The following is a 25,919-nucleotide window of genomic DNA, read 5'->3' on the forward strand; positions in this document are numbered from 1 at the left end:
AGCAGGTGCTAAAGACAGGCGAATTATACGTGGATAGTGCCGAGGGTGGACTGGCGATTGGTTTTTGCTGCAAAAATGGGGGGCATCTCATAGACGGAAAAATAATACGGTATATAAGATTTTATGGACGTGCATGGCGTCCTCTTAATTTGGACAATTGGAGGAATGTTTCCTTTTTGCAATAATAAATATATAAGTATTAGAATGGAACTGAGGGGGGAGCGGAGGGAGGTTGACCCCACCCAAATTACTGTTTAATTTGTTTGTGATTTCCCCTGTTTTTTCCTTTTCGGGAAAATCAATGAAATGTTGATTAATAAATGGATTACTAATAATTAATTAATTAATTAATAAACGAACGTTTTTCTCACGTAGCCTGAAGAAGATCCGCGGCAAGGTGTGGAAGCAGAGGATATCCAGCCCCCTCTTCAACACCAAGCAGTACACCCTGGAACTGGAACGGCTCTACCTTCTGATGTGGGACCACTTCTCCACCGGCCACAAACCAGACCACATCCTCAAGCCCACCGAGACTGGGGAATCAGCCTAAAGATCCGGAGCCACGGAATATAAATCCTTCAGGATATGTCCCTCCTTCCAGAGCAGAGGGAAGCGGGAGCCAAGGATGTGATTTGGGTGGCAACCGGTGACTCTAGTTCTTGCATGACGGGGAGGCCAGCAATTTCCGACCCCCTGAAAAAAACCTCTTTTCTGGATCTTCTTGCCGCGGGGAGGTGTGAACGGATGGTCAGTTGATTCGGATTTCCCATGAACAAGTCTCTTTTCTCCCCCCCTCCCTTCCTACACAAATCTGGAGCTTTTAAAGATAACGTTGTTAAGAATTCCTCTTGGTCCGTCAGTGGCTCTCTTTTAACAGCATTTTAAGTCCGCATCCTTCTTCCAAGGTTGATGGAAGGGATAAACGCGCCGCAGCTTTTACAGGTTTTATAAACCACTCAAACCAACATCCGCTTTCTTAATCTTGGACTTCTCTCTGGGGCTACTGTTGTTTGTTTTTTGCTTCAATTTATGCCGGGTCGATTGCACGGAAAAAGCAAATGCAATTTAAGACGTAAAGTTTTGGCTTTTTCAGCTTCAATTCACACCAGGTTGACTGCGCCAAAAAAATGCGTAAAGTGGGGGGGAGGATAGCAACCCGGTGCCAAACCGCGCATCCTTCCAGGGAGGCATCAAATTATGTACAGAGGCGCAGGCCTGCACACCGCCATCAAGGTTGAAAACTGAATAGAAGAGCGTTGGTTTTTGCCCAGGTTGGCGCATTCGGACGTGCGCTTCTCAGTTGATGGAACAATTATGTGCTGGGCCGCCGGCGCTTTGACTTTGTCAAATGCAGCTCTTCCAGGTAAGTATGGGTTTCTGCATCCACTTCGGCAAGCTTTTTGGAAATATCACGGTTGAGCGCAAACCTTTTTCACATCCGAAGTATCGCTGACCAGCTTTTAGCCCATAAAATGATTGATTGGAGGGCCAAGCTTGTATCTGATGGGTTGTTTTCCAAATTGCTTCCCTGCCCAACGCCAAAAAGATTAAGAGTGGTGCATTTTCTGTGCTCGCGGTGGTGCTGCACATGGATCCGTGCCAATAATTTATATCTGTGGCCGGCCTCACGCGCCTTTCGTTATATTCTGAATTTGATCCTCAGGTACGTCGCCCTGAGCTATGCTTAAACTTTTGCAGTTCCCTTTGTTTGGGCTTAATATGGGCTGGATTATATTGATTATTTATATATAGATATCAGCAAGAAGCATTTAGTCGCCCGAGCCCTGGGGTCAACCCTTAAATCTTTGCAGCGCCAGTTGCCTTCGTTTGGGCTTAATATGGGCTGGATTGTATCGATGATCTATATATAGATAATATCAGCAAGAAGCATTTGTCCCGGGCCCTGAGGTTAAATCTTCAATCTTTGCAGCGCCAGTTCCCTTCATTTGGGCTTATTATGGGCTGGGTTATATCGATTCTCTAGATATAGATAATAATATTGACGAGAAGCATTTAGTTGCCCCCGTGCCCGGCGCTTTCTTTTCATGGCGAAGAATTCTGAATTTTGCCGCCGGTGGAGAAAGGCTACACATCTACTTGGGAGTAAACTAGGGAGTTGAGCTTTCGCTTTCAGTCCGGAGATTAGGGAGTTGAGCTTTCGCTTTCCGCCAGAAGATGTCCTGGAAAGGTTAACCACTGTGTGTAGTTTTTAAAAAGGCGAGGGAAGAAGGGGTCTTTCCTCCCGTTGTGTTTCTTTCTGCTTGCTCACTGTAACGGCTTCTATTTCCAGATAAGTGTCAGACAAATAAAAATGAAAATCACTGACTTGGAGCGTTTCTTCTGTTTTTTGGGCAATTTTTTTTATTGTTTGCTTATTAGTGTGGTTATTGGATTCATTCTTCAAAATGAGAGGCTGCTTGGCAAAGGAACCTGCCCCAAAACTAGCCCATAAAAATCATCATCATCATCATCATCATCAAATAATAATAATAATAATAATAATAATAATAATAATAATAATAATAATAATTTATACCCCACCCATCTGGCTGGGTTTCCTCAGCCACTTTGGGCGACTCCCTACCGAATAATAATAATAATAATAATACTAATACTAATAATACTAATAATAAGTTGTTGTTATTACTTATTCTCCAGCCACTCTGGGCGGTTTCCAACAAAGATTAAAAACACAGTGGTGCCTCGCAAGACGAAATTAATCCGTTCCGCGAGTCTCTTCGTCTTGCAGTTTTTTCGTCTTGCGAAGCACGGCTATTAACGGCTTAGCGGTTATTAACTGCTTAGCGGCTTTAAGAAAAAGGAAACAAACTTGCAAGAACTCGCAAGATGTTTCGTCTTGCGAAGCAAGCCCATAGGGAAATTCGTCTTGCGGAACGACTCAAAAAACAGAAAACTCTTTCGTCTTGCACGTTTTTCGTCTTGCGAGGCATTCGTCTTGCGAGGTACCACTGTACATTAAAATGTCAGTCATTAAAAACTTCCCTAAACAGGGCTGCCTTGAGATATTACTATTACAGGTGCTTTATTTTTTAAAAAGGGTTAGGGTGGACGGGGGGCTGGTCCACTGTCCCTCAGACCTTGTGGGGGGCTGGACTATATTTTGAAATAATAATGATGATGACGATGAACAAATTCCTATGCCCCACAAATCACCCAGAGATGCATTTTAAATAAAAGGACACATTCTACTTGTGTCAAAACACACTTGATTCCTGGACCATTCGCGGGCCGGATTGAGAAGGCGATTGGGCCAGATCCGGCCCCCGGGCCTTAGTTTGCCTACCCATGTCTTACGACCTTATAATTCTCATAACAGCAGAGTGGTGCAGGGTGCTATTTTTGCAATATTTGTAGGAGCTGATCCAGGCTCGCAGAGAAGGAGGAGGAGGAGAAGAAGAAAATTAATTTTATACCCCAGCCAAGACCGGGCTCATGGCGGCTAACACCAAATATATAATACATTAAAAACACAATATCAAATGATTAGTTTAAAAAACATAATATCAAACGATTAGTTTAAAATACAGTGGTGCCCCGCAAGACGGAAAACTCGCTAGACGAAAGAGTTTTCCGTTTTGGAGGTGCTTCGCAAAACGAATTTCCTATGGGCTTGCTTCGCAAGACGATAATGTCTTGTGAGTTCCTGCGGGTTTTTTCCCCTCCCCCCCTTTTTTCTAAGCCGCTATAGCGCTAATCCGCTAAGCCGTCAATGGGCTTGCTTCGCAAGACGAAGAAACCGCTAGATGAAGAGACTCGCGGAACGGATTCTTTTCGTCTTGCGAGGCACCACTGTATAGTTTGACTCACATTGGAAATCAAAATCAAATTAAATGGGAAACCACGAACCATAACTGTTGGGGTAAGGAATTAAAAGTTCACCAGGTTTATGGTGTTTTTTGTGGGGCATAGGAATTCGTTCATTATTTCCCCCCCAAAAAATCTAGTCCGGCCCCCCACAAGGTCCAAGGGACAGTGGACTGGCCCCCTGCTGAAAAAGTTTGCTGACCCCTGCTATATGCAATCACAGCAGCTGGAAAACTGGAAAGGAAATCACACACATGGGGATGCGATAAAGTTTTTTAAAAAAAAAAAATGGAGCAGCATCCATGAAGAATTAAAAGAATGTCTATGGGGGGGGGATCGGGGACATTCTTTCTGAGCATAGTTGGAAAGGAGGTTACCACAAGATAGAAAACTAGTCCAACTTCAAATAGGTTGTGATCTACTACTCAGTATCGAAAAATGGCAGTGATCTACCCATTGTCATTCTTCAACTTAAACATACTCTCCCCGCCCCCTCCCTTGACACGTGTTTTAAGCTGTGTTTATTTTACACCCCCTCGGGGCCAAACTGTTCTGTTTGTTGATCTCTCCCACCTGCCCCACCCCAGAAGGTCATTGGCCGGGTTAGTGGAGTGTGCTGCAGAGCTCTCACCGGGTGCTGCTTCTCCGGGCAGTAGCCAGGGCTAGAGAAAGAAGCTCTGAAGTGGGCCAGTGATGTCTGTGTTGTCTGCTCAGGGCAGCAGCAGCACCATCCAAACCATCCAAATACAGACCCAATTAACACTTGCATGCAGGGTGTGCTTATGTGGAAGGAGGTGGCTAACTCAATGCGGGAGGGGGGGAGTTTAAAGCAGCTCTCCCCTCAAGCCCCACACAACAGCAGCAGCACACACCCTACTCTGGCCACAAACAAGCCAGGATGGTTGCTTGGTCCCATCCTGCCGCCGCCACCACCATCACTTTTCCTGGTGAGGCTCCCCACAGCTCTGGGACCAAGCGCAGGGGACTGGCTCGGGAGGTTCTCTGACAGCACCTTCTAGCAGCATCAGGGTTTCCCCAACCCGGAGAAAGGGGCTTCTGAAGACAAAAGTGCAGAATGCGTGTGCACAACTGTCTTCTGGGGGCAGAAGGATCTGAACCAAACAATGCCAATGTCCTAGCAAACCCTCCGCTGCTTAGGAAGGCATGTTTGCCTCTTGTGATGTTACTTTGGTGTCAACTCCGAAGGGTAATTTGGAGCCCTATCCATCTCACTAATTTGTCACTTGCTTTTAATGCACCCTGATCTGTTGCCCACTTTGCAACTTGCTGGCAAGAGACGGAAAGCTCCAACATTAAACTGTTGCTCCATCAATTGCCTCTTTCGGGGGAGGGGGCTGGGGGGGCTGAACCCTCCAGTCTCTCCCTCAGTGAGGAGACCCTCCAAAATCAGCAAGCCTCCAAAGGGAAAACTGACATCGGGCAACATCTTGACGTTACCCCACCGCTGCCGTCTGCCCATTGCCAGCCCTCTATTTATCCTTGCCTATTTCACAAAGCTGTGTATCCATCCGGGGTTTTCAGGGTGGGGGGCTCCACTGCTGCTCTCTCTCCCTCCCTCCAGCTCTCCCTCCCTCCCTCCAGCTCTCCCTCTGTGAAGGCAGCATCCCCCTCCCTACCACACTATCCCCCAAGAGCACAGCGGGAAGGATGGCAAGCCAGCTTCGGAGGAAGGAGCATGAGAGAGGAGGAGGAGGACAAGACAGTCGCTCAAGCTTGCAGCGCTGTGGAGAATGGCAGCAGCAGAGGTTGCAGAGAAAGGCCCTGCGATCGACCAGAAACAACCCCAGGATGGACTGGGGGCTCAGGATCAATGTGTTGTACACCCGTGTTATAAGCCACAGGTAGGCAAACTAAGGCCCGGGGGCCGGATCTGGCCCAGTCACCTTCAGGATCCAGACGGTCCGGGAATCGGCGTGTTTTTACATGAGTAGAATGTGTCCTTTTATTTAAAATGCCTCTCTGGGCATAGGAATTGGTTTAGATCCCCCCCCCTAAAAAATATAGTCCGACCCCCACAAGGTCCTAGGGACAGTGGAATGACCCATGGCTGAAAAAGGTTACTGACCCCTGTCTTAGACCTTTTAATTCTCAGAACAGCAGACTGGTGCAAGGTGCTATTTTGTGCAATATTTGTAGGGGCCGATCCAAACTCGAATAATAAGAATAAGAATAAATAAATAAATTTATACACCTGCCCATCTAGGTCTGGTGGTGGTTTTAAATTAAAAAAAAAAAAATTATTGGAATTTTATTTACAACATTACACAACCCCCTCCCAACCAATACACAAATCCATCCTCTTTAAATATGAACATAACACAGTGAGCATAACATACAATAATACAAACAACCAAATAAAAGACTTCCTTTATCCTGTATCTGGCCTCCTTATTTACTTATAAACTGTTTCCTTTATGAATAATTATTAAGATTTTTCTAATTATAACCTAAATATCCACAAAGTCTCCTGCAGACATTAACTGAAACAAGTCCAGGTATAGGGCACTGTTTTGTGAAGTATTCTCTGCATTTTCCCCATGCTTTTTAAAAACTCTTGTCTAGTGTGATCTCTGTCTCTGTTAATCTAGCCAGTTCAATATACTCTTAACAGTTTATCTTGCCATTCCTTTTTTGTTGGCACAGTTTCTTTTTTCCAGTTTTTAGCAATTAGGATCCTTGCCGCTCCTGTGGCATAGAGGAATATTTTCTGATCTTCTCTTGCTATACCTGTGTCCGTTATCCCTAGTAGAAAAGCTTCTGTATTTTTCATAAAGTTACACTTAAACATTTTCTTAAGCTTATCATACACTGTGTTCCAGAAGCTTTTGATTTTTTCACAGGTCCACCAAACATGTATAAGTGTCCCCTCTGTTTTACCACACCTCCAGCACAGATTTGTTTTTGTCTTAGCTATTTTGGTAGGTGTTAAGTACCATCTATAAAACATCTTGATTAGGTTTTCCCTCAATACTTCACAGGCTGTAAATTTCCAGTTCTTTCTCCATGCAGTGGTGCCCCGCAAGACGAACGCCTCGCAAGACGGAAAACCCGCTAGACGAAAGGGTTTTCTGTTTTGGAGGCGCTTCGCAAAACGAATTTCCCTATGGGCTTGCTTCGCAAGACGAAATGTCTTGCGAGTTCCTGCGGGTTTTTTCCCTTTCCCCCCCTTTTCCTAAGCTGCTAAACCGCTTATCAGCTGATCCGCTGATAAGCCACTTATCAGCTGATCCGCTAAAAGCCGCTAAACCGCTAATAGCGCTAATCCGCTAAGCTGTCAATGGGCTTGCTTCGCAAGACGAAAAAACCGCTATACGAAGAGCCTCACGGAACGGATTAATTTTGTCTTGCGAGGCACCACTGTATTTCTTCCCATGCTGGTAAGTTAATAGTTTTTTCCAATATCTAAAGCCCACTTGATCATTACCTGCTTGACCTGTTCGTCTTCTTGACCTGACTTGCTTATTGAGAATGCCTGCCGGAAGGAGAAAACGAGGTGCAAAGAGCCAGAAGACCATTATTGAGACTCACAATTCCTCTAAAACAAAGAATTGGCAGAGAGCCAACGCCATCTGCCCTGGCTCAGAAACAGAGCGGGTTGAGGAAACCAAGAAAACGGAGCAAATAGAACAAACAGTGAGTAACAACATTAGGGGAACCTCACCCCCCCCCCCTTAAGGAGGATGTCAATGACCCGACCCCCCTCCTCCCAGAAAAAGCTAATCTGTCCAAGAGGGCAAGCGCAGGAGCAGGAGGGATTCCTCCCACTCCTAACGCTGACCCACCCAGGCCTCTAGAACAAGATATCTGAGGAGCCTGCTTTCAACCAATTCGGGATACGCACCCCTACCAAGAGATTTGCATGTTGTCTGCAGAAACTATGGTTCTGGTTCTCCAAAGACTGGATGAAATCCTCACCAGAATAGTTAACATTGAGAAACAATTGGATACTAGTTCCTCCCCTTTAAATGCCCAAGGGCTTAAAAGGATGATAAGAAATGACTCTGTTAACAACTCACCAACTCAAACTATGGATGAAGTGAGGTCCTGTCAAGTCTTGCAAACGAACCAGATCATGCTTGAGATTCACCGATACACTCATAGGTGGATGAACCGCAGACAAATTACTTTGTCCTTGTCTCAGCTCCTGAATTACCATTACCAAAATGTAGATCTAGAAAATTTCCACTTCCTGCCTACCTTGAGAAACACCATGCGCCTATTTATGACCTTTAAGTCATCAACCCTCCCATCTCGACTCATGGAGATAAAGAATACCCTATGGTGGTTCCATTCTCTCCGCCCAGTGAGGGTATTTAAGGACGAAACTAGGAGGCAATTGGTCCCTTGCATAGAGTCAAAGCTAGTGCGGATAAAGGAAACCAAGCTCAACACTAGAAATACTAATTGCCCGAAGGAAGAAAAGAACTCTGTAATCCTAGAATTACAAGACCTGAAGAAGAGGCTAATGAGCATAAAGACTGAGATTTCTACCCAAAATATAAGGACAGTAGAGCCTAGAGCACAATATTTAAAGACGTCCAACAGCTCTTTATCCCATCGAAAAACATCAGTGCAACTCCCTGTTCCCTTTTCAAACGACACCAAATTAGATGAGGAATTTGGCGCCTCCGACATTTCTATGGCAACAACACATAAAGAACTCTATGTTGCTGACAATCTGGAGATATCCAGCACCAATTCTACATCTGGACCTTTGCCTAATGTTCCAAAAACTTACCAGAATGATCAGCCTTCTCTACTGTACTCCTGGCGAGACAGGATGGACAGATCTTCCGAATTCAAATCTGGCTCTTTGTTGGCCAGTGATCCACATTTTATAACACATACCTCATTAATACTTCCACAGCCACAGATAGAACCAACAATCCTCCAATTAACCCAGGAGGGAGAGGGGGATTGACAGTTAATGAAACACCATGGGACTGTCCCCCCCGCTTGGGGTGCGGTTGGTTGGGTTTTATCTTCTAGGGAAACTTACCCTATCAGACCTCCACCTCTTTCCCATACCATTTTGACCCATGAGTCCTGGCCCAAGGATGACTTGTTATTGAGGGGATGTTACCCATCTATTGGGGAGGCTAGTATGGGGTCTGGGATTTCCACTATTGAAGGGCTAGGGAGGAATGGCAGTGGGGCTAGATATCTCTATCGGCGAAGGGTTTCGAGATGCAGTGATCCTCGAACCCCTTCCAATCTACGCCCCATCCCAAGGGATGAGGGTAGGGAGAGCAAGGATTACAAACCTCTGTCATTGGTGCTGTGCAATGCCAGGTCCATAGGCAACAAAACTGCCACCATGCGTGACTTTTTTGTCTCGCAGGGGATTGACCTGGCTTGCGTGACGGAGACCTGGGTACTGGAAGGCGAAGTAGTCTCCCTACATGAGATAACACCCCCAGGTTTCTCTGTCCTCCATCAATCGCGGACTGTGGGTCGGGGTGGAGGAGTAGCGTTGTTATTCCGGGAGGATTGCTCTTTCAGAGCTCTGCCATCACCGACGATCTCCGGCATTGAATGTGTTGGTCTCGTGTGGGGCACCAAGGAGAGCATGGCTGTCTGGCTGGTGTACCGACCACCCAGCACACCTGCAGCCACCATGTCAGACCTGCTGGAGGTGGTGGTGGGCTGGGCCTTGGAGTTCCCAAACCTACTGGTTTTGGGAGACTTCAACATCCATGCCGATGCCGCTCCCTCCTCACAGGCTCTGGACCTAGTGACTTCCATGGCAACACTAGGGCTCTCCCAGGTTGTTTTGGGCCCCACTCATCAAGCAGGCCACACACTGGATCTGATCTTTGGGGCTGGCATAGATGTGATCATGCTCCCTGCTGTGGAAGTGCCATGGCCTGATCACTACGCTCCGAAAGCCAAGATTGACTTCCTGCTCCTCCCCGGCTCGGGTGGCGAACCTATTTGGGCTCGTCTGCGAAAACTGATGGATCCTGATAGATTCCGACAAGCCTTGCAGAACCCTACTCCTCCTGGCGACTCATTAGATGACCTTGTTGAGGACTGGAATAACCGGCTCTTGGCAGCCATTGATGAGATCGCGCCTAAGCACCCTCTGCGACCCTGTCGAAACCGGGCCCCTTGGTTTACTGAGGAGCTCCAGAAAATGAAGCGGGATCTCAGACGGCTAGAGCGAGTATGGCGACGGACTCGTGACGGAGCCTCAAGAACATCTTATAGGACGCTTATGAAAGCCTATGAGATGGCTATGAAAGCTGCTAAGAAATCTTACTTTGCAGCTTCCATTGCATCCGCTAGCTCTCGCCCGGCACAACTTTTTAGAATAATTAGGTCAATAACGTCCTTAGGAGGACAACCAAATTTAAGCACAAATTCGACCCACAGCTGTGAGGCATTCGCAAGTTTTTTTGCGGAGAAAGTCCTGTTGCTCCGCCGTGACCTCCCTGCCAGTTTAGATACAGTGACTGAACTGGAGGCCCTCGACTGACTTCAGGTCCAGTGTTGGACCATTTCGATCGGATACTCCCTACTGATGTGGATAGATTCCTCCAAGTTGGTAGGCCCACCACCTGCCTCCTTGATCCGTGCCCGTCTTGGCTGATTAGGGAGTGTCCAGATGTTGCGCGGACCCCCCTGGTTGAAATTATCAATTTGTCCCTTGACACGGGGACATTCCCAGGGGAACTGAAAGAAGCAGTGGTGTGTCCACTCTTAAAAAAAACTTCATTAGATCCCTTAGACCTATCCAATTACCGCCCAGTTTCAAATCTTCCATACCTGGGTAAGGTAATTGAGAGAGCGGTTGCTGAACAGCTTGGTAAGTTTCTGGAGGAAACATCGGCATTAGATCCATTTCAGTCCGGTTTCCGTCCTGGTTTTGGGACGGAGACGGCTCTGGTTGCCCTAACAGATGATCTCCGTAGACAACTGGATCGAGGCGGGTCAGGACTGCTGATCCTTTTAGATTTGTCAGCAGCCTTTGACATGGTTGATCATGATCTTCTGGACCACCGCCTCGCAGACATGGGGATACAGGGCATAGCCCGTAACTGGTTGTGCTCTTTTATCTCTGGTCGGGGACAGAGGGTGGCACTAGGGAGGGAAATGTCGTCGCGCCACTCCTTGGTGTGTGGAGTGCCGCAGGGCGCAATTCTCTCCCCGATGCTTTTTAACATCTTTATGCGCCCCCTTGCCCAGATTATCCGAAGCTTTGGGCTGGGCTGTCACCAATATGCTGATGACACTCAGCTCTATCTGCTGATGGATGGCCACACCGACTCGACCCCGAAAACACTGACCAGATGCTTGGAAGCTGGGGCTGGATGGTTTCGTGGGAGCCGATTGAAACTAAATCCTTTGAAGACAGAGGTCCTATGGCTAGGTCGGGATGGCATGGGGACGAGGGACCAACTCCCTTCTCTTGCGGGGGCCCAATTAGTGCCATTGCCTTCCGTTAAGAGTTTGGGTGTAGGGACGCAAGTAAAGCTGTTATGAGAGGGTTTCTGATTCAACAGAATGCAATAAAAAAGAAAAGCCAAAATGAGAAGAAAGACAAAATTTTAAAGAAAATAGAAGAAGGGGAAAAGAAATTGAGAGTAAAACCAAAGTCTCAAGAAATTTTGAGAGAAATAAAACTACATCAGACACAATATATGGAATTGATGAACCAAGAAATAGAATGGAAGATTAAACAAATGAGACAAAAGACCTTTGAATCGGCAAATAAGTGTGGGAAACTTTTGGCCTGGCAAATGAGAAAAAGACAAAAGTTAAATACCATTACAAACATAGAAGTTGAAGGCAAGAATATACATAACCCAACTGAGATCAGAAACTGTTTTCAAAAGTATTTTAAACAATTATATTCAAAAGGGCCGCAGAAAGATACAGATATAGAACGCTTTTTAAAGATAAATGGACTACAGAAAATTTCACAAGAAAATAAATTGATGCTGAACTATAAAATTTCAGAACAGGAAATAGAAGGTGCCATTCAAAGAATGCAATTGGGCAAGTCTCCAGGACCAGATGGGGTGACCTCCCGGTATTACAAATCTTTGAAGGACTACTTAATACAACCTTTGAAGGAGGTCTGCAATGAGATTTTGGAGGGGAAAAGGGCGCCGGAATCGTGGAAAGATGCGTTTATTACGCTTATACCGAAAACAGAGACTGAAAAGACGCAACTCAAGAACTACCGCCCCATATCTTTACTAAATGTGGATTACAAAATCTTTGCTGATATTTTGGCTAGAAGACTGAAAAAAGTGTTGGTGGATGAGATTCATAGAGATCAGGCGGGCTTTCTTCCGGGAAGGCATTTATCTGATAATTTGAGGAACATAATTGATATTTTGGAGAAGTTAGAAGTAAATATAAATACGAAAGCAGTTTTTATATTTGTGGACGCAGAGAAAGCCTTTGATAATATTTCTCGGAGTTTTATGAAAAAGAATCTACATGGTATGGGGGTAGGGCAAGGGTTTGAAAACGGTATAGGCGCAATTTATTCAGAGCAAAAAACGTTAAGAGTTTGGGTGTAATCCTTGACGCCTCCCTTTCCATGGAGGCGCAGGTTACAGCAACAGCCAAGGCGACATTTTTCCACCTTCGCCGCATCAAGCAGTTGGTCCCTTTCCTTTCCCGCCCCGACTTGGCCACAGTGATCCATGCGACGGTCATCTCCAGGCTTGACTACTGTAATTCGCTCTATGCGGGGCTGCCCTTGAAGCTGTCCCAGAAACTCCAGCGGGTACAGAATGCTGCAGCGAGGCTCCTCACGGGGTCTCTGCCATGGGAGCATATTCACCCAGTGCTTTTCAAGCTGCACTGGCTCCCGGTGGAGTACAGGGTCAGATTTAAGGTGCTGCTTTTGACCTTTAAAGCCCTTCACGGCCTAGGACCCTCGTACCTACGGGACCGCCTCTCCCGGTATGCCCCACGGAGAGCCTCAAGGTCCATAAATAGCAACACCCTAGTGGTCCCGGGCCCTAAGGAAGTTAGATTGGCTTCAACCAGAGCCAGGGCCTTTTCAACTCTGGCTCCGGCCTGGTGGAACGCTCTGCCTCATGAGACCAGGGCCCTGCAGGATCTGATTTCTTTCCACAGGGCCTGTAAGACAGAGTTGTTCCACCTGGCCTTTGGCTTGGAGCCAATTTGATTCCCTCCCTCCCTCTTTTTTTTTTTCTTTTCCTTCTCCTGCGATGAGGCTACATTTTAATATTTTAATGTTCCATTATTTTAATGTTGTATTTTATTTTTGTTTTTAAGTTGTAATCATTCATCTTGTTTTTATTATTGTTTGTAAGCAGCTCTGAGCCCGGCCTTGGCTGGGGAGGGCGGGGTATAAATAAAAAATTATTATTATTATTATTATTATTATTATTATTATTATTATTTTGATATTACCTTATTTGTTTTGTAATAACACTTTTTCTAATCATGAAGGTTCGTTTGAGAAACCTTTTTTTTAATATGTCCTGAACACTTCATGTAATTGATGGTACTGGATCCAACCTGTAAGGTGTTGTTTAATTTCCTCATAATCTTTAATTACCAATTTATTGTCTTTTCCCCTAATCAGATCTTTATATGTGGCCCATTCTAATTCCATATTTTTCTTTTTTATTGTAATTGCTTCTAGAGGTGATGCTCACCATGATGTTTTCGGTTCTAGGAGATACTTATATTTTGTCCATGTTTTATATAACGATTTCCTTATGACATGATTCGTAAATCCCGTGTACTTTCCCTGGTGGTGTTTTTTTTAAGGAACCAAAGGCGTTGCAAATATGGATTCCCCAAATAAATGGGATAATAATAATAATAATAATAATAATAATAATAATAATAAATTATTTATACCCTGGCTGAGACCGGGCTCAGGGCAGCTAACATCAAATATATAATACATTGAAAACACAAAATCAAACGATTAAGTTTAAAATATAATTCAAGCCACATTGAAAATCAAAATAAAATCAAGTGGGAAACTACGAACCGTAGTTTCGTAGGTGTAAGGAATTAAAAATTCACCAGGTTTATGCTGCACATTTCCACGACTGCTTTGCTTTGAATGGCAGGACAACCGGCTGCAGAGAGCTGGCAGTTCCTGTGCCTCCCAGGATTACTAAAAGGATTATTAAAACCGTTTGCCTCTCTTGCCAGGCTCTGGATTGCAAAAGAAAGATGGGTGTCAAGTCAGAATCCATCTGTAAATGCAACACCTGCCCATGGAGGAGGCGGAAGCGGAAAGGGGGGGAGCCCAAACGAAAACGCCAACAAGACTGGGGAAAATACAGAGAATACATTCCAAAGCAGTGCCCTCCGTTCAATACTTGGGAGTTATTTCACTGAGCTTCTGCCAAATCAATGAAGGCACGCATAGGCAAACTCGGCCTGCCAGATGTTTTGGGACTACAACTCCCATCATCCCTAGTTTACAGGACCAGTAACCAGGTATCATGGGAATTGTAGTCCCAAACATCTGGGGGGCTGAGTTTGCCTATGCCTGGTTTACCCAAAACGAAAAGAAGGAAGCCAACTGGAAAGAAGAAATGAAATATAGTATATATCAGGGCCCCCCAAAGAATTTAAAGGGGGGGGGACTGGATGTACATTTCCCAAATATAAGATAAAAAACAAATAAAATAAAACCAACATACAGCAACCGTGTTTTGTGATGTGTCGGCTCCTATTTGTGATGTGCAAATGGCTTTAGATACCTATCAGGTCCACCAGTTACCAAATTTAGCATATATTCAACAAAAATCCATCGACAATTTGTTGTTGACAAATGACAGCTGGACATATCAAGGGCCCCATTACCTTCAGGAGCTGAGGGCCTCATCAAACCTAAATCTGGCCCTGTATCTATCTATCTATCTATCTATCTATCATCTATATGTACCTAATGTATCATCTATCTATCTCATCTATTAATCATCTATCTATCATCTATCTATCAATTACCATCTATTTATTTAATCTATCAATCCTCTATCAATCATATCTATCTAATTGTTAAATAGTGGGTAGACATAGCAGATGACACAGCGATTTCTCCAAAGCAGCTCTTGTTTATTCACAGGCCAGAACAGAACTGAACAGCAAACAGCTCAGCTGGCCTGCTTTTATAGGTAGTCGGCTGTCAACACTGTAACAACAACAGCCCAGGGTTTCCAGCCTAAAATAACTGACGTGGACCTGAGTGAAAACTATATACACGATACTCCTGGTGGCCAGGGGGAGAACTTCAATACATAACACTAATCTATCATCTATCTATGTATCTATGCCAGTGCTGGATTTACATATAAGCTAAACAAGCTCCAGCTTAGGGCCCCACTCTATTGGGAGCCCCTAAAAAATTTAAAGGGGAAAAAACCTGGATGTACCTTTGCAAAATAGAAGATAAAAAACAAATAAAACCGACATCCAGCAACAGTGTTTTGTTTTGTTTTGTTTTGTTTTGTGTTGTGTTGTATTGTGTCTGCTCCCATGATGTAAGTAAAAGGAAAACCTTCCTCTGGATGGCCATATTAAGAGGATGCCAGCAAGGCTGAACATTTCGGTTAAAAAGGGATTTAAATCAAGTCTTATCAAGACCATACAACACTGGTCCTGAAAGACCGCCTGCTAGCCTGCCCCTCTAAAATATCACTGGTTTGATGTGCAGGCATGTATAGTAATGCTATTATTTCTTATTTAGTATTGGTATTATTTAGGAATGTGACATATTACTAGAAATAATGTCTTTTACACTCACTAAGTGTCACAGGGTACAAAGGTCCGCTGTCCCCATGAACAGTGTGGACTGTGATGGTGGTATTGATATTATATTAAAAATTCCATCAAACCTCTCTCTGCTTGTCAAGATTAGGAGGATGCCAGCAAGGCTGAACCTTTCTGTAAAATGATTTTATTATTCCAAATAGGAAAATGCCTTGTATTAACTACAATTGCATTGTACAGGTTATAACACTTCATTTCATATTAATAAAGCTATTCATAATTATTAGTAGTTTGCATCCTATCTTGACACCTTTTATTATTTCATGTTATAGCAAGTTTCTAGAGACTAGATGATGAGTCTTTGTAAACGGGGTTTCTAAAGGATCTTTTGTGATTGCCCAAATGAATAAAAATAATTATTAATAATGATTTCGTTATGAATATACTTCTTCTGAATTGTATTTCAGTTCAACCATTGCTTTGATAAAATACATCTTTTGTGATGGGCAAATGGCTTGAGATACCTATGAGGTCCATCAATGACCATATAGCATATATTCAACAAAAAAAGGCGACAATTTGTTGTGGACAAAGGACAGCTGGCCATTTAAAGGGCCCCATTACCTTCAGTATCTTAGGTAAAGGTAAAGGGACCTTCTTTTTCTTTTATTGGTCTGTTCTTTTCTATTCCTTTTATTTCCATTTCCCCCCTTAAATTCATTGTTTTATTTTTGGTATACATGGGTGTAAGGATTAATTCATTTTAACTTTTTTTTAATTGTTTCTAAAGGTAAAGGGACCCCTGACCATTAGGTCCAGTCGTGACCGACTCTGGGGTTGCGGCACTCATCTCGCTTTATTGGCCGAGGGAGCCGGCGTACAGCTTCCGGGTCATGTGGCCAGCATGACTAAGCCGCTTCTGGCAAACCAGAGCAGCGCATGAAAACGCCGTTTACCTTCCTGCCAGAGTGGTACCTATTTATCTACTTGCACTTTGACGTGCTTTCGAACTGCTAGGTGGGCAGGAGCAGGGACCAAGCAACGGGAGCTCACCCCGTCACGGGGATTTGAACTGCCGACCTTCTGATTGGCAAGCTCTAGGCTCTGTGGTTTAACCCACAGCACCACCTGTGTCCTGTATCTTAGAGCCTCATCAAACCTAAATCCAGCCCTGAGTGGGGAAGAAATTATTATTATTATTATTATTATTATTATTATTAGCTGAGGGACGCATCAAACCCTAATCCGGCCCTGCTCAGTGCCCTAACTCTCCCAGGGAGCATTGAGGCTAGGGAAGGATCCAAACCCGGGGCTGAGTCAGCGTGAGAGGGAGAGAGAGGGAAAGGGGACCAGAGGGTCATCTAGACCAACCCCCTGCAACGCGCCCAGGGCAGTTGGCCTGCGAGGTGCTAGAGGTGTTGGGAAACCCAGCCAGATGAAGAGTTTGGATTTTATATCCCGCTTTATCGCTACCCTAAGGCATAGCTGTCAACTTACAGATTTGAAAATAAGGGACCAGCAGCCTTGAAAATAAGGGACCAGCAGCCAAAATAAGGGACCTGCAGCCTCACCTGTTCCAGGCACTCCAATCTTCCTGTCCTCCTGCAGTCTGGTCAAACTCATGCTGGTAGCTTCGAGAACACTGTCCAACCAACTTTGTAACCAGAGGTTCAACTGAATAGAATCTGAATCACTTGCACCACAAGCCCTATGCAGCCTCAACTTAAGATGGCTCCCCGGCCTGGCTTTGCACTGCAAAGTTTGCAGCAGCACGTGCAACAAAATGGCGTCCAGCATTCAAAAACCTCCTCAGCTTGCATTAACTAGCCACACACAAGGCATGCAAGCTCCACCCCCCAGTCGTTCTTAGACTTCTTATTGGGTGAGCAACACAGTCAAGCAACACAGTTGGAGCCTACCTCCTCCCTGGCCGGCAGGGAGGGAGAAAGAGGAGCTGCTTCCTTTGAAATTTAAGGGACATCATTTAAGGGACATTTAAGGGACATCCATCAATAAGGGACAAAAGCGGGACATGGCGCTGGAATAAGGGACTATCCCTTCAAATAAGGGACACTTGACAGCTATGCCCTAAGGAGTCTCAAAGCGGCTCACATTCTCCTTTCCCTTCCTCCCCCACAACAAACCCTCTGTGAGGTGAGTGGGGCTGAGAGACTTCAGAGAAGTGTGACTGGCCCAAGGTCACCCAGCAGCTGCATGTGGAGGAGCGGGGAATCGAACCCGGTTCCCCAGATTACAAGACTACCGCTCTTAACCACTACACCACACTGGCTCTCAGTGGTATGAATATATTATTATTATTTTTATTATTAGCTGAGGGCCTCATCAAACCTAAATCCAGCCGTGTGTGTGTGTGTGTGCCGCACCGCCGAATGCGCCTGGCTTTCCACGACCAATCCTGGAACGTGCAGTGGGCGCCAGGCGGCTGGGAACCGTAGCGCGCCAGGGAGGTGATACTACAGTTCCCGGGAGTCCTGGAGACGAAGTCACGGGCTTTCCACGTGAGGATGACCCGACACGTGTACATTCACGGGTCCTCCTCCAGGGGAAAAGAAGCGACGCGCAACGCCGCCTCCTAACGGGTCGCGCCTTTTTTTTCGGTTTTCAGTTTCACGGATCTGAGGTAAATTTTGGTGGGAAAAGGGAGGATTCGAATCCGCCGCTCCAGAGGGGGTCGGGAGAGATAGAGAGAGCGCGCGCTGAGGGGGAACGCACGCTCCCTTTCTCTCCCTCCATTGAGGAGCCGCTCGAAGGCGGCAAGTGGGAGCGCTGCGCGCCGCTCCCTCCCTCCCTCCCTCCCCTCCAGACGCACGGGGGACGCTCAAGGGCGGGCGCGAGGCCCGGCCTCCCTCCCTACCCGGCGCATGCGCCTCCAGTCAGTCCTCCGAAGTCGGGTCTGAGACTTTTGGCGGGAAAGGGGGCCTAGCGCCGCTCCGAGGGGCGGGGGGGGGGGCGAAGTGCGGGGCTCGAGCGTGCGCCGCTCCCTCCCTGGAGGTGCCGCCGGGGGCGGTGTCAGGCGCGCGATCGAGTGGGGGAGGGAGCGCGCGTGCGCGACCCGCCTGACGGACGGGGACGCTCAAGGGCGCATGCGCAGCGCCGCCGCGCCTCAAGTCAGCTTGCCGAAGTCGGCCCGACCGAGTGGGAGTCCGGGAGCAGCGGAGCGCGCGCCTGCGAGTGGGGCTCGCGCCCCCCACACCGCCTCAGTGGTCCGAAAATGGCGGAGGGCAACGGCGCCGCCACGGGCCCCGAGACCCTCGCCGCCTCGCCTCCGCCTCTGCCGCCCCTGAGGGGGCTCCGAGAGAAGATGGGTGAGGGGGCGCAGGGAGAGGGAGGGGAAGGGGTAGGGCAGGCTCCTCCTATTCTCATCCCCTCGCAAGACGCCTCGTAACCCCCCCTCCCGTGATATGCAACAAAATTCAGATACAGCTATAAAATCCCTAGTGTAGTAAGATAAAACCTTTGGAGCAGGCATTTTCATTAAAAAGTTTTTTATGAACCGCCCTATTGCCCCTTAAGATCATCCTCATCACTTTTAATTTGTATACCGTCTTTCTATCTTACATTACTCAAGGCGGTTTACAAGCTGAAGAAACAAAGATGACTTTTAAAGCCCTGTTTCCTGATACTTCTCCAACCTGGCTCCTCCGTTTTGTCTTGGTCCTCTCCCTCCTCAGTTGGGTCATTCTCTTCTACCCTTTTTCTGATTTCCCTCCATCCTAGACAGATGCTCACTGGTTCTGCTTCTTTTTAGCATGTGTGTGTGTGTGTGTGTGTGTGCGTGCTTGTGAAATTTATTGATTTAAATATCTCCTTTTTATTAGTTTTCCAGCAGCTTCAGAGTCAGTTCACAAGAAGTTAGCTGAGCAAACTGCAAGTTGTCATTTTAATGTACATCATGTATTATTTTCGGTTTGTGGATGATTCTGGTACCAGTCACTGTCTACTCCTATTCCCCGCCCCCCGCCGAATAGGCAGCACAATGAAACTGGCAGATCCACAGCTGGGACACTGAAATCTGCGAGCAACAATGAAATTGACAGTTTTCTCTGTCTTTAGCAGACCAGCTGATCGGTTTGCTGGAGAGGAAAAAAAGGCTTTTGGAGTTTTCCAAACAAATTACCATATTTTTCCATGTACAAGATGCCCCCATGTCTAAGATGACCCCTATCTTTTGAGCCCCAAATTCAGAAATAATTAATTGCAACATTCCGTGTATAAGACGACCCCCAATTTAAAACTTAATTGGTGGGGGGATATAGTCTTATGCATGGAAAAATACAGTATATCTGCTACTGAATCAAGGGTATATTTTGTCTCAGTCTTAGCACAAAACTTACTAGTGCAGCATTTTTTCCACAAACGCCCTCCCTTGTACCTATGTTATATCGAGGCATACTGGTACCCTGGAATTTAAAAAGAAGTGGATATTTAAAACAGCTTCTTGGCCTGATCTCCTGACAGGCAAGCCCCCCTCTTCATTGATCACACAGAAAGCAAATTGTTTAGTTGTGGAGGTGGGTGGGTGGCCAGCCTCTCACAACCCCATAATAAGGATAGGTCTATATCTCATACAGGAGGTCACATTATGAATTGTGCCATTTTGGACAGGAAGACAGCCCTTTTGTGGGCTTCCCTGCATTAAAAATTATCTGAAAATGGAAGCCTAACGTCGTTGCCTTCTTCTTCTTTGGCAATCCCTCATAGCTGAGTCAGATTGTCTTCCATCAACACGGATTTTAGCAGTGAGCCCATAAGTGACAGTGGAGGCCAATTCCGGATCCGCACGCCCTTCCACAGTGGGGTTTCTGGGCGGGAGTTGATCCCAGTGAAGGTTCTTCCTCTTCACCCGTTTCTCCCTCGCGTCCCAAGTTTGAGTGTCTTCCAAGCCCAGGACGCCTTTGGTCAAGGCTGTTCTCCAACTGGAGCTCTCGCGGGCCAGTGTTTCCCAGTTGTCGGTGTTTATACTACATTTTTAAAATTTGCCTTGAGATCTTTCAACCTCTTTTGTGGTCCACCAGCGTTACACTTTCCATTTTTAAGTTTGAAAGAGAGTTGTTTCTTTGGAAGGCAACATGACCGGTTCAAAGTTGATTGTCGCTTCGACACTGACAGTCTTTGCTTATTTCAGTACACTGGCATTAGTTATAGCAGGCATGTCCAAAGTCCTAAAAAAAGCTCAACAGCTTTGGTTGGCCCTTTGGTTGGCCCTCACAGTCCTTCACTTCATCAAATCCGGCCGTCTTTGAAAAAGGTTTGGACACCACTGAGTTATAGTGAGCATAGGAACTGCCTTATCCTGAGTCAGACCTATTGGTCAATCCAATGCAGTATTGCCGATGAAAATCTCCAGGGTTTCAGGCAGTCCTGAGTGGAGATATTGGATGTTTGAGCCTGGGACTTTCTGCAGCCTTTCCGTATTAGTGATGACATATTTGTTAACTATCTGAACCTTACAGACTTGGCAGTGCTGTAGAGTCGAGCGAAGTAGTACCACGAACATGAATGCATGGGCAGAGGAAGAATGCAAACTCTCTTATGAAGGAAGAAGCTCGGGGGGTCTAAATACAATAGCAATGCTTTTTCCACTTGCATGATAGAGACATCATTGTGTCTTTCGGAGACGCAAGTTATTTCAAAGTTGGACTGGGAATCCGTTGTGATTTGCAGCGCTAGGATCTATTGTCTCGGGAAGTTTCGAATGGATGTTTTCATGCATTTTTAATCTTACTAAAATTAAAACCGTTTGAGATGGGGGGGAATTAAGGGGGTGTCTTTCAACTGTAAGGGAAGGGAGTACACCAAGTTTCGTTCAAATCTGATATGGCAGGTGATGAAACCCTTGGGGTTTTTTGCGTCAATTTGATGTGGAATGATCCTACCTGGAATTACTGTTTAATTTAGGTTGACAAGTCTGAAATTATAAAGATTTTCTCTACTCCACATGTTATACTAAAATGGAACAGTTCTACTGTCACACCTTCTGAATGAAACAGCCTCAGACTTCTTACATATGAACTGACATTTTACCAGTAATTTCAAATACAGTCAGAACCGAGACCCAAAAACTAGACCTGAAACAAGACATCTGTTAATGGATCTCCCAGGGTCTTTTTCTTTTATTCCAAGAAGCTGGGGGAGTCTCCCATTTGGACTGCAGTCATGACGCTAGGAGAGAGTCCAAATGCTTAGGGAAGCTTTTAATATTTATTATTATTATTAATATTATTGTATTTTAATCTTTTGTTGGAAGCCGCCCAGAGCAGCTGGAGAACCCCAGCCAGATGGGTGGGGTATAAATAACTACTTCTTCTTCTTCTTCTTCTTCTTCTTCTTCTTCTTCTTCTTAATTGGGGTGTATTAATGGGGTGTATTGATAATGCCTGTTTACTTGACAAACAACACATACAGGGGGAAAAGTTCCCACTGAGAGGGAAGGCAATTTCCTCACATAAAGGGGCGGGGAAGAGGGGAAGAGGAAACTAGTCTACTTCCCTGCGTTGAGAGCAAGCAAGGAAAAACAAAGAAACATGAAAAAGGAAGCATAATTTCTCAATGCAGTGAGGTGGGGAAGCATGAAAACAGGAAGAGATCAACATCTGTTTTAGTATACTAGTCTATATGCAGGGCACAGAGAATATTAGATCTATATTTGGCCTCTGTGTTCATGAATTAATTTCCATTAATTTTAATGTCAGTCTGTGAATATGCTATCTTCTTACTCCAGGTCAGTGAGACAAATTGAGTGTTGAGAGGGTCTGATTTCTTACCAGTGATGTTTTAATGTATTTTTAATCTCTTGTTGGAAGCCGCCTCTTGTTGGAAGCCACCTGGAGTGGCTGGGGAAACCCAGCCAGATGGGCAGGGTAGAAATTATTATTATTATTATTATTATTATTATTATTATTATTATTATTATTAACTGCATCCCCCTTGAAGCAAGTGTTGTGACAATGGCATTTGTTCAAGGGGAGAGGGATGCACCCAGGATAATGCCATGCACCACACTTAGATAATGATGAGTTAAGATCCTTATGCTGGGGCAGGAATCTTTTTTATCATTGTGTTGTCAATTTAAAGCCTGTTGCAGTTAGTTATCTTGCACAAGGAGATCGGCAGTTCGGCGCTTGTTATTCTATAAAGCATGATGTAAATATCCATAGCAGGGTGGATTTGATTTCAATCACGAGTCTGTAAGACTTGATTTAAATCATTTTTTATTAAAGTACTTGGAGGTGATTGTTTTTGGTGCAGCCTGGGGAGGATTATTGCCATGACAGAACAATTGTCATGGAGAGGGGAAATGCTTTTCCTTCTTCCTCCTTCCCTCCCTTCCACAGTGCTGAGTTCGAGTGAGGACTGAAATCGGGGACAAGGAAGCCAGCCGCCTTGTCTTGCTTGCAGAATCCTTAGTGTCAATTGTAGAAATGTAATTTCTTTTGATCAGCTGCTGAAGAAGCATCTTTCCCTATGAAATCAGGAGATGATGATGATGATTATCATCATTTATTATTTCTACCTTGCCCATCTGGCTGGGTTTCCCCAGCCACTTTGGGCAGCTTCCAGCAAAAGATTAAAAATGCATTAAAACACCAGTCATTAAAAACTTCCCGAAAGAGTGCTGTTTAAAGATGTTGCATTGTGCCTGAACTTTGACATTCCTGATTTGCTGTGTTGTGTATGTTTTGCATTCCCAGCATCTATTCCTTTGTGTCGATTGTAGAAACCAACTGCATTTTCCCATGCGTAAGACTCTTATTTCGCCCCCAATTTTTGAAGTTTAAAAATGGGGGTCGTCTTAGACTCGGAATGTTGCCATTCTTGATTTCTTCAATTGGGGCTCAAAAAACAGGGGTCGTCTTAGACATGGGGGCGTCTTAGACACGGAAAAATACAGTAATTTCTTTTGATCAGCTGCGGAAGAAACATTCAGGTAGGTAACCGTGTTGATCTGACGCAGTCAAAATAAATTAAAAAATTATCCAGTAGCACCTTAGAGACCAACTCAGCTTGTTTTTAGTAGAAGCTTTCTGTAATGGTTATGGGTGGGTTACTCGTGCGTAAATTGCCTCCACTTCAGTTAGATCGTTTGCTCAACCATGTTTAGGGTTAGAGCTCGCCCTCCGTGACCTGTTAGTCACTTGCAGAATCCGTCAGTGGGTGTTTCTTGAATCTCTTCCAGCATAAAAGCTGTTTGACCCCAAGTCTCCGCCTATGTTCCCTGCGCGGAACGCATCTGCGCAAGTAAGGGGACGGCAAGGGCGTGCCAGTGCTCTCTCCGCTGGTCTCGGTTGAAGGGTCTTGGAGCCCTGACACCGATTCCTCCATCTCCCTCTCCTCTCTATTGGTGTCACGCTGAATTCCTCCCCCCCCGACTGGTTCCCTCTCCGGCATTGCTCTGGAGCCCTGCCTCCGCTTTTCGCTCTGATGTCAGTTCCCTGACACTTTCCAAGTGGGTTTGAACCTCAATGCTTAAAAACCCTGTTGCTCCCATATTTGTATTGTTTGTTGTTATACAGTGGTGCCCCGCAAGACGAATGCCTCGCTAAACGAAAAACCCGCAAGACGAAAGGGTTTTCCGATTTTTTAGCGGCTTCGCAAGACGAATTTCCCTATGGGCTTGCTTCGCAAGACGAAAGCCCATAGGGAAATCTCCGGGGACAGCGGGGAAGCGCAGCGCGCCTTCTCCTCTGTTCCCGGACCTGTCCTGAAGGTTTGCGGTGGGAGGAGGGTTTTTCCTCCCCACCGCCAACATTCAGAAGGCTGTTCTGAAGGCTGGCGGTGGGAAGAAAAGCCCTTCTCCCCCGCCAGCCTTCAGAAGAGTTCCCCGCAGGGCTCTCCAAGCTGCGGATAGCAGCCTGCTGCCCCTATCCGCAGCTTGGAGAGCCCTGCGGGGAAGTCCTGCAGGGCTCCCCAAGCTGCGAATGTCTGCCCCGCGTGAGGGGCGCTCTGAAGCAGAGCACCCCTCGCGCGGGGCAGCAGGCTGCTATCCGCAGCTTGGAGAGCCCTGCGGGGAAGTCCTGCAGGGCTCCCCAAGCTGCAGATGTCTGCCCCGCGCGAGGGGCGCTCTGCTTAAGAGCGCCCCTTGCGCGGGGCAGCAGGCTGCTATCCGCAGCTTGGAGAGCCCTGCGGGGAAGTCCTGCAGGGCTCCCCAAGCTGCAGATGTCTGCCCCGCGCGAGGGGCGCTCTGCTTCAGAGCGTCCCTCGCACCGGGTAGCAGGCTGCTATCCGCAGCCTAGACAGCCCTGCGAGAACTCTTCTGAAGGCTGGCGGCGGGAGATGGTCTTTTCTTCCCACCGCCAGCCTTCAGAAGGCTGTTCTGAAGGCTGGCGGTGGGGAGAAAAGTCCTTCTCCCCCCGGACTGTCCCCGGACATGGTCTGAAGGCGGTCCCCCTAGGAACGCATTAATTGATTTTCAATGCATTCCTATGGGAAACCGTGCTTCGCAAGATGAAAAACTCGCAAGAAGAAAAAACTTGTGGAACAAATTAATTTCGTCTTGCGAGGCACCACTGTATTTGATTGTTAATCCAAACTTAATTCTATTGTGCTTCATGCTCTTTTAGTAGGGTATGTAAAACTGGTCTGGACCCTGATATACAGTGGTACCTTGGGTTAGGTACTTAATTTGTTCCGGAGGTCCGTTCTTAACCTGAAACTGTTCTTAAGCTGAAGCACCACTTTAGCTAATGGAGCCTCCTACTGCTGCTGCGCCGCTGGAGCATGATTTCTGTTCTCATCCTGAAGCAAAGTTCTTAACCTGAAGCACTATTTCTGGGTTAGCAGAGTCTGTAACCTGAAGCGTATGTAACCTGAAGTGTATGTCACCCAAGGTACCACTGTATAGTGGGAGGGTGGGTTGGGGATTTTCTCCGAAGGGTAGTAGGATTCAGTGGGTATGGTCAACCTGCTGGCGACTGTTAACAACTGAAAAAGCAAGGGATGGTATGCAGATGACCCAAAATAGCTTTAGCATGTATAAAGACACAGGAATCCAATATCTCTATTCGGACCAGGTCTCTCCATAGTTTTCAGTTGAATAATAAGTTGCAATTCAGCAACTTCTCTTTCAAGTCTATTTCTGAAATTCTTTTGTAATAAGACAGCTGCTTGGAGATTCTGCGTTGAATGTCCTGGGAGATGGAAGTGTTCTCCTACTGCAGTGATTGGGCAAACTCGGCCCCCCAGCTGTTTTGGGACTACAATTCCCATCATCCCTAGCTCACAGGACCAGGGGTCAGGGATAATGGGAATTGTAGTCCCCAAACAGCTGGAGGGGCAAGTTGGGCCACCACTGCTCTAGATCAGGCTTGGCCCAACTTGGCCCTCCAGCT

General features: G+C 46.1%; 2 protein-coding genes across 3 annotated transcripts in view; both read left to right on the forward strand.

The window, feature by feature from the left end:
• Positions 1-2,325, forward strand: part of OGT (O-linked N-acetylglucosamine (GlcNAc) transferase) — an 83,237-nt gene extending 80,912 nt beyond the window's left edge. For both annotated transcript variants that reach the window (XM_081846726.1, XM_081846727.1), the window contains exon 22: positions 376-2,325. In XM_081846726.1, the coding sequence (XP_081702852.1) occupies positions 376-550 (175 nt within the window). In that variant the 3' untranslated portion in view covers positions 551-2,325. The remainder of the gene's footprint in view (positions 1-375) is intronic.
• Positions 2,326-18,567: 16,242 nt separating this feature from the next.
• Positions 18,568-25,919, forward strand: part of LOC309333324 (uncharacterized protein) — a 61,215-nt gene continuing 53,863 nt past the window's right edge. Inside the window, exon 1 of the mRNA XM_081846696.1 lies at positions 18,568-18,896. Coding sequence (XP_081702822.1) covers positions 18,803-18,896 — 94 coding nt within the window. The 5' untranslated portion in view covers positions 18,568-18,802. The remainder of the gene's footprint in view (positions 18,897-25,919) is intronic.

This window comes from Podarcis erhardii (genome assembly GCF_964252035.2).
Source record: "Podarcis erhardii genome assembly, chromosome: Z".
In the NCBI taxonomy this organism is placed as follows: domain Eukaryota; kingdom Metazoa; phylum Chordata; class Lepidosauria; order Squamata; family Lacertidae; genus Podarcis; species Podarcis erhardii.